The sequence below is a fragment of the Seriola aureovittata genome, chromosome 7 (genome assembly GCF_021018895.1).
Source record: "Seriola aureovittata isolate HTS-2021-v1 ecotype China chromosome 7, ASM2101889v1, whole genome shotgun sequence".
Classification (NCBI taxonomy): Eukaryota; Metazoa; Chordata; class Actinopteri; order Carangiformes; family Carangidae; genus Seriola; species Seriola aureovittata.
The window spans coordinates 2756537-2771373 of record NC_079370.1 but is presented as its reverse complement, the minus strand read 5'-3'; the positions used below and the strand labels follow the sequence as shown (position 1 = coordinate 2771373).

Below are 14837 nucleotides of genomic sequence, written 5' to 3'. Positions count from 1 at the left end.
TTGGACTCGAATTAAGTTTAAAATCATTTGTGATCAGAGTCTGAGCTTCGTCAGCTAACGTTAGCAACTTCGAGGTATAGCTGTACAGTTGCTAAACTGGAGAAAAATCCGTCTGTTGTTAAATGAAAACATTGGTAACACTGGAGTGCTAACTTTCTATCACCCGTTTCACCGTGTGACAGAGAGAGGAGCTGGACTCTGACCCTGATCCTCCAAACTACAGGGTGAGTTTCATCTTAAACTTTACTTTGTGTTAGCATCTGCTAATCTGGGTTTGCTAATATTAGCCAGCTAGCTAAACTGTCATTTGTTACGTCCAGTATTATTACAATGAACAAAGCAAGACATAATGTGGCTGTTCAACACGGTTCAGCTCAAAATCACAACACCTTATAATGTATATATCAAACAACAGGACTCATCTGTGAACCATTTCTCATGGTACATATCTTTTGCAGTGTGACAATGTCAATGCTGTTTTTTTTTTTTTGTCAAATTTAAGGTGAAACACCAGTAAGCTTCATTCACCACTACATGATCAGCATTGAGGGGCACGTCATTTGTGAGGGCACCCAGCCAGCTGACCACGCTCCCTGCAGTCTTTTCTACTCACTACAGCTTCAGTCTTCAGTTCTTCTTCTTCAGATGACGCTGCATGCACACTGGACTTATTTCAAAGGTTAGATTTCTTACATCCTTCAATAGTACTGTGTGCTCACAGCAGCTTTAATCATGTTGGCCGTGTGTTTGTTGAGTTTCGTCTCACAGGTTACATACAAGCTGCCTAAAACATGGAGCATGTTAAGGAAGCTTTTATGACATTAATCAAGGCGAAACAAACTATTACTTAATCTGCACCATGAAAGTACACTCTCTTATTTCCTCACCAACCCTGAATACACACTCTTGTTTTTCAGGCCATTCATCGGGATAAATCCTGAGAGAGGTACCAAGGCTGGACGGGTCAAAGCCTTGGAAACTCAGAAAAAGATGTCATCAGTCAACCCCTGTGTCGCCAGTCTACTAAAGAAATCAAGGACTTTGAGTGAGACTCTACATAAGTCAGTTCACACACTCACACACACTGTTAGTGTCTTAGCCATACTCTTCCTTCAGTTCACTTGGCCACTCATTCACTCCTTAAGCTGTTCCCTCATACAATCCTTATATATACACATACAGTAGGACAGCTTATGTTTGAGAACCACTTGATTATTTTTGATAATAATTCTTGTGTTTATTTGCGTTCAGTGTTTAATGTTCATGCAGACCTCAACACTTGTTAGGGATCTTTTTTAAATGACTGAAATTTTGGTTTATTTGCATGTTGTGTTTTCACATGTTAGTGTGACGGGGTGGTAAATCAAAATGAGGAACACACACGAATCATTACATTTTTACAAGAAAGTATGTTTTTATTAAAAAGAATATCTGATATAAATAGGGACACACATATAGTCCTGACAATAATAAAGGTTTGATAAAAAACAACATTTATTGGTGATATTTCAGATACAAGTGTCAATTTGTTTAATATGGACGTGAAAGTTGCTGTGTTCTAAGGAAAAATACTAAAAATAGTGTTAGTCTTTATAAATAGTATTTTCTCATTTAACATTATGGCAAGAGTACTTGACTTAATGGTTCTAAGATTTGTAAACACACTTTTTCACATTTTTGTTCCTTATGCATCTCATCAAATGTTACAGACCAAATGGCACCTGTTTCTTTTCTTTTTTTTAAGTTATTTTTTTTGGGCAGTTTTTGCCTTTATTCAGACAGGGACAGTGAGAGAGTGACAGGAAAGTGGGGGAGAGAGGGGATGACATGCCGCAAAGGGCCATGGGTCGGAGGCAAACCCATGGCCGACTGAGCCTAAGCGGTTCGCGCTCTACCAGTTGAGCCACGAGAGCGGCCCGGTCCAGTTTCATAGAATGACTCAGCTATCGTCTATATGGGGATATAGTAGTATAGCTTTATTGCAGATCAACTTCTGTAAGGGCATGTACATGTGTGTGTACATGTCTGTCTGTGGTTGTGGGGACACATTTGTGTTTGAAACTATCAGTGTGAGGTTATTGTGGCCAGTCGTGACAGCTTCACAAGGCTTTTAGAGGGACACCTGCAGTGACTGAGGTCAGTGTCAGGATGAGTCTCTGCGACATGAATGAAACTGAAGGTAACGTCCTTTGTGCAGATTGAAATGTGAGGAGTGAAATACACGCATCAAGCAGCAGGAACATTCAAAAGTTATCCAGGAATTTTCTAGTACTTTTAATGTCATCCTCTACTGGCGCAATCTTCCGTAACTGTGTCATCAGTTCTGCTCTTTCTTGTTCAACTTTTTTCGTGATATAAAAATATGTTAAACTGAGCGCAGCGCAGTCACCTGAATTTTAAAGTGTGTTTTGTCTGTATGCTAATCAGGCTGCGCGGACTCCATGACGGGATTGGTCGGAGCAGAGAGGAGGAGCCTCCGACTCCACGGCCGGCTTCTCCTATTGGTGCGGAAATGATCCTGACAATCCTTACCACAGCTGCAGCCGTTCAAGCATCAGAGGAAGAGAGTTTAAGAGCCCAGCCCTCACATCGTTAGTGGTGGCTGACATGATAGGCAGCTCGCCTCTGTACCACTTGTGTGAACAGTGAGTAATTTGTGATTTGGTTTGAGATGCTGGTAGTGATTGTTTGGGAATGGGCTAGGTTTAAAATTCTGATTGTGCCTCACACCCTTAGAGAAAGACTGTTGGACACATTAGGAACAGGGGTGCTGCTTCTTGTGTTTTTGGGTTGGTTAGAATCACATAGTTAGGCTCTTTGTTGGCTCCTGTTCCCCTACTTCAATTATCCTCTTGCCTTGTTTGGATTTTTGTTTAATTATTTACCCTCCTGGTTATGTAATAAATTAAATCAGTAAATTTGATTTACCAATAACAACTGGTTTTCTGTTGCTTCCCTTTTCCCCTAGCTGGGTCATAACATAAAGACGGTGACTGGGAAGACAGCCCCATGGCCTTATATATATATATATATATATATATATATATATATATATATATATATATATATATATATATATAAGTAGAACAAGAATAAAAGAAAGCACACATTACAAATTAATCCTTACATACAGTAACAGCATTGTGCCCAATGGAAACTATTTACAACATTTTTACCAGAGAAACAGTCAATGTCCAGCCTTTGCACTGCGCTCATTTTAACTTTCCATCTTGGCGTTGAAGAGTTTTTAAAACTTTTTAAGGCCATTGTGAATACAATTTAAAGACTATACCTAAAAGAAAAGAAAAAGAACTGTGCAATAAAAGTCTGTCATCTTTGAATATATATACTTTTTCATAGCGGAACATTAAGGTAGAGACAAGTTTCCCTCAGGAGCTGGTGGAGACCAAACATAGAGCTGAAAGAGAGGGAACACTGGACTGAGATCATCATGAGACATCAGGTGACACAAACACCACTCCAAATGCAACAAATATAATAAATAATGTCAATTAAAATTTATAAATAAAGATAGAAAAAGTTGTCCTCCTGCCTTCATCTCTTCCCTCCACAGTCTTTCCACCAACAGTCACACAGTGTGACACACCTGCAATGTGAGTGAGGTCAGTGCCAATCCTTCTGGGTTGCACACTTGCTGCAGATGTATGATGTTGGCTGCAGGAGGGGTTTTTCCTCCTCTTCCTGTAGGCTCTGGTCCTGGGTACACGTAGTCCAGGCAGTGTAACTGATAACTTTATGACATGTAAGCATGAAGGTAGAGGAGGTGGCTGAACAGAAGAGGGGAGTGGTGCTGGAGCGAGGGGAGGACCTGAAAAGTGTTCTTAATATTTTGTCAAATCTAATTCCTATAAATGGGATGGAAAAAATATTTGGAACACCTCTCAGTATAGTGTTAGTTTATATACAGTGGTGTCGAAAAGTCTGAGACCACTTTCCCATGTAGCCTCACATATTGCTCCGTAGCGAGTCTAGTATCGCTCAGTTTCATTTACAAAGGAGAATAAAAAGGGGCCATGAAAAACACTGAATCAACATCAACAAAGCAAAGCTTCATAAAAAACTTTATTTCACATTGAAACTGCATTAATTTCAACAATTTACACCACTAGAGAGGTGTACAAAAGAATAATAAATGGATGTATTAAATAATTTGTGCAATTTACAATCAAATGTAACTGACAAATTAAATGAATGAATGAAGGTACAGGTGAACTTCACGTCACAAGACAAGCTTGCATAATAAAGACGTGGATAAATCTTATTTATTAACAAGTAGAAATTATAGTAGAAATGTAAAGATAATACTTAATAGCTCAGGGAGGATAGTGCAACAGTCTGACAGGTTGACTGTAAGCTGTTGCTGCCGTCCATTAGTGATGGCGGTAAGGTGCAGGAGCCGTTATTCACCATCAGTCTTCGTCCAACAAACCAAGATGACGACGTCCATTAAGTCAAACTTGAGGCCTCAAAACGGCAGTTCACAAACCAATTGGGTGACGTCACGGCAGTTTGCCACTTGCTTGGGAGTTTTTATTTTGAAAATACCGACCGGAAGTAATGCGTTTAACTCTAACTCGACGGCGGTGTTTCCCAAATCTCCATCCACGTTACCGGTGTTATTCCACCCCGCCCATTAGCTGGGGCTGGACAGATATGTTGGAATTATCTGGCTTTTCCCCCCACACCTCCACACCCCCCTCCATGAACTGATAGAGGTAAATCATATGAATATGGAGGGCGATAACTGTGATCCGGACAGGCCCGCTCATCCCGGGATTTTCCCAGCCGGCGAAGGCGGGCAGAGCTACCACCAGCCGTGGGAACGCAGCATGGACTTCCCGGTGTCTGTAGTTCTACCTGCCGGCGGCACCGGAGAGAGAACCGGACTACAAACACCAAAGCAGTTCTGCTCGTTTCTGGGAAGACCGCTCATAAGCTACACTATCCAGTCTTTTGAGAGGTAAGAACAGATTAAAGCAAGATAATTAAGAAGTGATAACGACTGTTTGTGATTACACACAGGTACAGGTGGAGTGACAGCGGGAGACCTCCAACCTCTAACGGTCAGTGTTTCAGTGCAGGCTGCTCATCCACTGTTATGAGTGTTTTCATCACTGGTGGAAAGTACATTTACTTAAATATTGTACTGAAGAACAGTTTTGAGGTACTTTTATTTTAATTTTCTGTTATTTACTTCTACTCTACTACTTTTCATAGGCTAGTATTCTACTTTTTATGCCACAATTATCTCACAGCTGGAGTTAGTTGTCACTTTGTCCACTGAACAAAACACAATGTAGACAAAATAAATAAAATTTTACAGACAATGATAAACTTGAAACATTGTTAGAGATTAAAGGGTCAAACTGTAAAACTAGCTCCAAAACCAGCAGTTACAACAGTATAGTGTAATATTAAAAATCTATTATTGTCAAATTGAATCAGATGTTACTACCGAAAAACTTTTACATTTAAGTACATTTTGCTGCTTATACATACACTTAACTGTACTTTTACTTAAACTTTTAAAATCATCATTCATCCAACCCTTCATCTGTACAATCTCCAGTTGTCATGGAGATGGAACAGTTGTCATAATCTCCATGACAACAGAGCAAACTCCCTCCACTGAGTGGATCTCACTGATAAGGCAAGTGAGATGCAGTTGAAAGTTGAGATTTATTTGTCAAACCGTGCAGACATGTTTATATGTGGTGATTAATCCTGTGACTCAATATTCAACAGCAACATCTCCTCAGATGCAGGGTGGGTCTCCTTAATTCACAGCACATGGAGTAAACATGGAGGGACTTTCTTCTTTGGAAAATAGGTCCAGTGAAAACTGTCCAACCTGTTCTGTGGATCATCAAGTGTAAACTCTTAATACACCTCAAAACATGGAAAGACAGCTGTTATAATTTTTGATAATTTGAAAAAAAAAGACATTTCATTCCCCTCCATTGTCTTGAGGTGGAGATAGTAGTAATATGTATGTATGTATATATATGTACCTCTTAGTAGAAATTAGGTTTACTCACACACTTTAGCTTTTATTCATCACATTTTGCTCTCAACGTATGATCTGAGTGTTCCTTCCACCACTGGCAGACAGACCCTCATATTTTCTGCTGACTTGAGGCTCCATATCTGTGATGAGAAGGTGGATGTTTACAGTCTGATGTGATCACTGCCTGACCTTCATTATAACAATACAATAACAACCGGTGTTTATAATCAGAAGTGTCTCCTCCCAGCTTATTGTCAGTGTTTACGTGCTGTCAGGAAACAAATGCAGCAACATCCTGGGACTACAGAGCAGGATTAGATGCTGCCTGTGTGGCCCCCGCGATTACAGAGGAAGATGACCCAGAGGAGGAGGGTCAAAGGTCATTAGAAATGAGTTGGACCAAAGACCCTGATGTGATCTCTGATTCTAGAGAATATATGTGTTACTGACATTTGTGCAGATGGGTTTTCTTGTTAATGGAGCAGTTTTTGTGTCAGTCCTGACATCAGTAAAATGCTAAATACGAAGCTTCAGTCAGCAGCCGTTAGCTTAGCTTAGCATAAAGACTGGAAACAAGGCGGAAAAGCTGGCTAAACCACAGCTTGTCATTTTTATATATTATTTTAAGGAGATTTAAAAGACGAAGAAGAAGTATAATGTGTTAGATATTTTAGAGGTGCTGGTAGGCAGATGTTGTTGCGTTTGTACAGAACTAGCTGTTTCCAAGCTTTGTGCTAAGCTAAGCTTACGGATCACTGTCTCTAGCTTCATATTTTACATACTGACATGAGAGTATGGTATCGTTCTTCTTGTCTAATTTTCAGCAAGAAAGCAAATTTCCTGAAATGTCAAACTTTTACTTGATGTAACATTTAGCCTCTCAAAAGTGATTATTTTCTGCTTTCGTTGTCTCTTTATATCGCTGTTTTGACAAGTAAAAAAAAAAAATTGGTTGATTATTTGCAGCCTAAATTCAGTGTCCACCTTTCATGTTCTGTCTTAATCCTCACTTTATAAACCGGACAACACTAAGCGGCTGCTGTGCTCTTGCAGGGTGTCATGGATCCAGAGCATCGTGGTTGTTGTTGCCAAAGAAAACATGGACCTGATGACGGACATCATCCAGCGCTTCCAGCACAGGAAGGTTCGGGTGGTGCCAGGCGGCTCGACTAGACACAGGTCAATCTGCAACGGGGTCCTGGCTCTGGGCGGGCAGGGGGAGGAGCAGGAGAGGCTACCGGCCGACAAGCCGAAGGTGGTCATCATCCATGATGCTGTGCGGCCCTTTGTCGAGGAGGACTTTCTGTACAAGATCGCCATGGCTGCTAAGGAACAAGGGGTTAGTATAAAAGTGAAAGCTGACATCTCTCCAACACGCTGCATATTTGAACTGTGCTTCTGCCTTCATATTGATACTGATTTATTAGTCAAGTTGACAGAAAATTATTCAGCACCTGTTTTGATAGTTGACTAATCAATTGAGTAATTTTTCAAGCAAAAAATCCACAGCATTGCCTGATTCCAGCTTCTCAATTGTGAGGATTTGCTGCAGTAATTTGTCTTATATAGGGCTGCAAGCAACAATTATATTCATTATTGATTGATCTGCCGATTTTTTTCTCCATGGTGACGTCTTCAGATGTCTCGTTTTGTCCAATCAACAGTTTAAAACCTCAAAATATTCGATTCACTGTTATTAAGACAGTAAGTCATTAAGTAAAAATAGCAATTCCTGTCGGTTGACAAATCAACTGATGGTTGCAGCTCTCATCTTATATAATAGTAAAGTGAAAATCTTTGGGCTGTTGTTCAAACAAAACAAGACGTTTGAATAATGCGTCTTGGACTCATGTTCTGATGTTATATACAAAACAATTAAATCAAGAAAATAATTGTCAGATTAATTGAAAATAATCTTTTTTTGCAGCCCAATATAAGACAAAAAATTGCAACAAATCCTGGGCGAATGGGAATTTGTTACTCTTTCTGTTCCTTTGAGACATAAATAATCATCAGATCAATCGATAATGAAAACAGTCATTAGTCGCAGTCCTAAAACACACAATGAAGTTGTGATTTCCTACTTGTGAGGTTGTGACTGTGTTGTTTAACTGTGGCTGTAGTGAAAATGCTTCAGATATTAAGAGGATAAAGATAAAAATAAATTTCTTTAAAAACAAAATAAAGCAGACAGGAGATGGATTCTGTCAGAAATTCGAAGAAATTAGTCTTTGCTCACTTAAAACATTCAATTACTTGTTGGCAAACGGTGACTCTGCCGTGACGAAGCCCTGAAAGCTCGGCAAAATGTTTGAAAATTGAAAGAATCAAGATTATCTCCAAAGCTCCCATTTGTGAATATGAATTGTGGATGTATTGTCAATTTTTCCAGTAGCTTATGAAGGCAGGATGTGTCTATTTCCAGGAGCAGTTCAGAAAGATTGTAATCCCTCTACAAATAGAGGAAACAAGCTGAAAATGCCAGTATTTCCTCATGCTTGGAGAGCGCAGTACATCTAATTTAATCTCAGCTGTAGCTCATACTTCATTGCTTCTTGTGCTTTTAGCTGAAAACCAGAGAAGGTCAATTACAGCTCCGAGTATAAACAAATCCATCATGCTGAACTGCAGTTCTCGGACCTGCAATCAAAGCTTTCACCTGGTGGGAAAACATGTGACTTTTGTTTGTGCGCACGGGGGATTTTTCACTGTGCAGTGTGAACATAAACAAAGCAAGCAGTAAAAATATGACAAAGTCAAGTTTTCCAGAGTCGGGCTCAGACCAAAGACGACAAATAGTCCCCTCCGATCGGCCTCTCCATCTTCTCATAAAGTGTTTATCAGATTGACACGTACATCGCTCCCGGTGGGCAGTGTTTATTTCACCAGTGATGGATGGAAAACACAGGGTCAAAGCTGCGACTGCTCTGGTGAAGAACCTCACAGATTAGTTTCATCATGATTCATGTGTGAGGTTCAGCAGCTGAGGAAAGGCTTTGTTGAATGCAGGTCACACAGGTTGTGAAAAAAGGCAAGAAACCCCCGATACAGGACCAACGTTTATGTCTGTGTGTGTGTGTGTGTGTGTGTGTGTGTGTGTGAGAGGTTTTGTGATGAACTTTCACAGCAGGCGGTCTGGTCTTCATTATTTCGCCCGTATCACCCGCTCATGACAGAAAGCCTGTCTGCGCTGAGGAGCAGGAGATTAATTTTGATTTTAACAGCATGTGTAACACGCAGAACACATGTTTGATTTCCTTTCACTCGTGAGGATTTTCTCCCGCACACGCTCACTGGCTTCCTACCGCTGGAATCTGTCTTTAATCACGCTATAGAGAGAACCTGAAAATATTATCTCACAAATGCTGATTATTTTCAATTTCCAAGGGAGGAAGTGCGAGCGGTGCGAGCTCCAGCTGGCTGCTGACGACAAGTACCACCGAGTAAACGTTCTCTCTGAAATGTGCAGTGATGGCTGAACATCTCAAGATCGACTTACTAGCATTTTCTAAGGCTTTCTACAGCATTTCCTGGTCTTCATTCATAATTCATGAGTTATTATTCATGATTATTAGTCTTGATCATATTAAAGCTAAAAAAAACACTGCAGATTTTGCATCTAGTGAGAGGAGTTGTCATTAATGGTGTAACATCACTGTATAAACTTTTCCTTTCCTCTCTGAACTTTTCATTTACGTGGTCGTACAGTTCATGATCAAACTGAAAACTCTTGGTTAACCTCCTAAGACCCGAACTCTTGCATGGCGTGCATTTTTAATTTCTCTTTGCTTTTTAGGCTGATTGGGACCTGAGAAAAATGATGTCCACATATGAGGACATTAGTTTTAAATTTCGATTACTGAGTGGCAGTATAATATCCTCATATGTGGTCACCAGGCCCTTGTTGAGAAAAAGTTAGTATTGTGGTCTAGAGAACCTAAAATGTGAGGTGCCAGGTCCTAGGAGGTTAAAAATTGATTTATTTTCAAATCAATTTGATGCAGCTTCATTTTCATTTTGCACTGCCCAGTGTGGATCTGTGTCAGTTTACATCCATTTCTTTCTTTGAACGTTTTCCACCACTAAATACCAATTAAAAATGAGCTCATTTATGTTCTTATGTTATACTTTTTTTTTTTGGATGTGTCACTAAATTTTGTAAGAAAAACTATTAGAAACAAGTAAAACAGGTAAAACTTACGTACATACAATAAGCCTAAAGAGAAATAGATAAGGAAAAAAAACGTATAAATATTGAGCTGATCGTATCATTACACCACCACACCAAACTTTGAAAACCGTGGCGTTTGATTTCGTAGCTCTGAGACTAATTCACCCTTTACAGAGCTCGTTTAGTCATAATTTATGCTATCTCTCAAAGATTCTGTATAAACTCTATGATTGTATTCAGGATAAATACTAAAAGCTGAATCCTCCTTTCTCCACCCAGGCAGCGGGAGCCATCCGACCGCTTGTCTCCACAGTGATCGCCACCACATCAGAGGGATACCTGGACCACTCTCTGGAGCGAGCCAGATACAGAGCCAGCGAGATGCCTCAGGGATTCACATACGACGTCATCTATCAAGCCTATCAGAGGGTAGGACCCGTCCTTTAGTTTACCTAAAACACACATGAGGGAGATCCTCCTGTGTGTTAGTGTGAATGATGAACGTCCTTGGTATTGTGACCTTGACACATAATGACGACATGGTGCTGTGTGTGCAGTGTGTTTGAGCAGCAGGACGTTCAACAAATGTGTCGTTAAGTTTGTGGCTTAAGTTTCTTAGCTCCTGTTGCTGTGGCAACAAAAAATGTTGCCATAGCAACAAGTTAGTCACTATAACTAAAAAGGTAACACAAATGTTCTTCCTTCACAATAAATTTATGGTTGAAAAAATTATTTCAACCATTGTTGTATGCATTAAAATGCCTCCAGTGGATTTTTCATTCAGTGAAAAACTTTTCTCCAGGCAACACATACACAGTTTACACAGTCGTGCTGTCACACACAATATTACATCCAGTATAAACAGCTGCACGAAGAGTAGACTGCAGCATGTCGCTGTATGTCGATACCGTACGCTGACGATTTTGTATTAGGAGCTGACGAGTAATGACACAATTCACAACAATAATTCCCTCTTGTGGTAATCATAAGCTCAGGACACCTGCACCAACCAGTTAATTAGAGTAGAGTGTTTTCTTTCCATTACTTCAGACTAGAGATGCACCGTCTTGACTTTTTCTCTCCTGATACCTCAGCTCTGGGTGTCTGCTGTTGCTGATCCACGACTAATGTCTGCAAACCTCACTGTGTGGAACTCACTGGAATCATTTTTATGTAAAGTATGTAAGAGTTTAGGGACTGCTGAAAACCTGAGTCTGCAGCCTGGCCTGAATGTAACTGATAGTGGAAACACACAGTTTTGTAATGACTTGATGACTGATGGGTTTGTCACGTCTGGCTGATACCCAGTCTACTTAACCAGGTCAGTATCAGCTCGGTGCATCCCTGCTTTAGACATTAGTGCACAGAAGGAAGGAAAGGCACATTCTGAAGACAGGACTGAAGACTCATGTGAGACGTTTCGTCCTTTGTCATGTTGCACCAAATGTGCAAACACGGCTATTCGTGGCTGCAAATCCTGGTTTATATAAAGTTAGCTCAGCTCGGGCATCATCTCTCTTTTTCTACTTCTCATCGCACTCGACACATGAATAAGCATTTACCCCTTTCTTAGCATTAGCTAGCTAAATGTATGGATGGAAATAAGATACTTAAAATAAGATAGTTTAAAAGGGGAACAAGCTTGAGACAGAAACTGAAACTTAAATCTGTTCTTATTTCATTGTAGGGACTTAATGAATTAAATATGGCAACACATGAAACACTCAGCAAGTCTGTTTCGTTGATTCATTGATCCCACAGTTTTTACTGTTACTACAACTGATCATAAATTGATGCTCAGTACCAGTTACTGGCAGAGAAATAAATACCACCTTTATGTACTTATTCTCATCATTTATTCTCATCGACTGAAGAGGTCAAAGCACAGTTTGTTTTAAAACATTTGCTCATGCAACAAGTGTGATTTCCATGACAGCGACAACAACGCTTGATATCACAAGATGGAAAAATCAAAGTCCTGCAGGCATGTGCTGCTCACTGCCTGTGTGAAATAATTACAAAACAAGTCTCTCAAATCCGCTAAAATGACAGTCAGCTCGAGATTTATGCTGTAAAAATTACACCACTTAGATGACAAAGGAACTCTATGGTTCTCATACATCACATCAGGCCTTTACAGTCCCTCATTGTTCGGCTGATGTGCCAGAACCTGCGGGGTTTCACTCTGAGGAGCTTGTGGCATTGGTGCTATCATTTTCACTGCATCTGGGAAAGAAATGACATGTTTAATATATTCTGCCACACTGCAGCAGATTAGTCTGTGGAACAAAAGTGAACAAAGGCTGAGCTGGAAAAACGGTGGAACGGCACTGAAATTACATGGCACATTTAGGTGGATTCGGATTAATAGTCTCAGCAGTTGAGTGTGTTTTAATATGTGTACCTGAAAAAATGGAAAGAATTCATCCGCTGACGTAAACCGTAAATGTGTCGATTCTTCTCTGAAGGCAGGAGCTTACTGCAAAGACTTGGCAGCCAAGCTTAATATGAAACTGGAGGGGCAGAAGTTGACCCTATTTATTTTTCAGACACTTTGAGTTTGCTATTTCAACCTTGACTCCATTAGATGGGTTCTTCCGATAACCACGTTTTTGAAGAACGCTGCAAACTTTGAGCTAAGAGCTAAAGCATGCCTCCAATTGGACTCCCATTTGTCTGCAGTTATTTTTATTCCTGGCACATTTGGATGTTAAGATTGCTTTCAGAGCCTTATTGGCTTTGGCCTTTTTCAGAAAATGAGCTCACATTTGTGCTGCGGTGTCAAGGCCGGTCAAGTTGCAAAAATTAAGACAAACTGGGGAGGTCATTGGGGACGGAGGAGGAGGTTGGGGTCGATTGAGTCTCTCCTCTTGTTTTTCGTCTCTTCAATCCTTCAAAAGAAGGGAAAGTGTCAGGTTAGGACTGTAGGACATGTGCATGAAAAATCTGCGGAGCTGCACATTAGTATTTCGACATCTATTGAGCGCAGAGGAACTTAGGGCTGAAAAGACAAAGGGGGAGACACTTTATCCAGTCCTCACTGACGGCTTTTGTGCTGGGAGAAAATGCTAAAGGTTAAATTACCTCAGGACCGAGAGCATATTTCTCCTGTAATTTCTCTCTTCAGTTGCAGGGTCCCTGGAATAAAAGACCCCTCTCTTTTATAGCTTGATAAAATATTACCCGGGTATAATCTCAGGTAGCATGAATCCGTCTTTGTAGTCCAGACTGTATTTTAAACCAAATGAGCTCATCGCCTCAATCCAAACCTCCATGTGATCTTCACAAACTGAGCTTTCCCAGCAGTCAGTCAGAGCACAAAGGAAATATTCACTGGTACAAAGAACTATAAAGATATTAATCTTAAATAAGATCAGTTCAGGAGAATAAATCACAGTCAACAATGACGACTTAAATACAGTCATTCGATACTGATACCTGAGTTTTGGCACTGATACTAAAAAGATACAGTTTAGAGCAGGTCTAATCAATATTTTTACATTAACACTGGATCAATTGACTGTGTGTTAAGTGAAATTAGTCTAAGCTTTCGTCTAAGTGTTTTAGCATCTTCAGGGCTTGAATTTCATTACGGGATTGCAGATATTGCACATAATTTACTTGATTCCTGCAAATCTAGCACCTGCAATACAGGAAATTCATGCACATATTTACAGCATTGTCTAATAATGTTCAGCCAATGTTTGCACCTGCAGAGAGTGGGGGACGACCGGTCAAAGCGCTGCATCAGACGGATCAGAAGGCGCTCTCTCTCCCTCTCTCTACCATGAGCCCTCTCTGCTGTTGCAGCATAAACAGGCAGGTTTCACTGATATGAACTTGAAGGCAAAACATAAATCTACATCATCTGGAATGAAAACAGCAGAACTTGGGTTGGTTGATCTTATCCGTATCCATATCCTTATCAGATCGTCCTGTCATCACCCTGAGAAATCGCCAAGACGAGTTTCATGCTAACTGACTCAGAATCTGTGGTTTTTTTTTACAGAGAACAGTGAAATTAGCTGCTCGATTTGTAAACTTTACGGTGCTGTGCCTTTTACCAGATCTGATCTTTCAGCTCATTGCTTTGTGTTTACAGCCCACAACTTTACTGTTTTGGTTCAGCGTCAGCGCTCTTATCAGGGTCGTGTCATCATTGTCTCCTGTAGACCTCCTGCTCAGCACCCAACAGCAGACAGGCAGCTAGAGAGCCACAGCTTCCTGAGGAGTCGTTGTTCTGACTCTTTCCTCACATTAAATTTAATTGAGCATTCCAACTAAATAGATTTTCCACACCTTAGTATTTATTTTCTTCCTTTAAAATGTGACATTCAGCTGATTATGACAGACGTGCCCCTTTTCCCTCTCTCATAGCATGTGCAGCTGCTGTCAGGCATGTTTATGTTATGTAAGTCAATGAGGAAAAAAGCGACAAATTTGCATGTGTAGCATTTTCCTTCAGTAAAATATACTAGAGCCACATGTTTTTAACCTACTAATGAGCCTTGGAAAGCGATTCTTGAAAATCCATGGAAACAAACTGCTGGAATAAACAGTGTGAGATCTCTGCTGTTGAAATGGGCCAATAAAGTGGAAGCTGCTTAAACATTTATGATAAAAGTTGTTAAAGCATCT

The 14837-nt window shown here is 40.3% G+C and overlaps 1 protein-coding gene across 1 annotated transcript in view; it reads left to right on the top strand.

Annotated features, from left to right (window-relative positions):
* The first annotated feature begins 4577 nt into the window (after positions 1–4577).
* The window catches only part of crppa (CDP-L-ribitol pyrophosphorylase A), a 48151-nt gene continuing 37891 nt past the window's right edge, over positions 4578–14837 (top strand). The window contains exons 1-3 of the mRNA XM_056381527.1: positions 4578–4981; positions 7082–7367; positions 10479–10628. Of these exons, the coding sequence (XP_056237502.1) occupies positions 4746–4981; positions 7082–7367; positions 10479–10628 (672 nt within the window). The 5' untranslated portion in view covers positions 4578–4745. The remainder of the gene's footprint in view (positions 4982–7081; positions 7368–10478; positions 10629–14837) is intronic.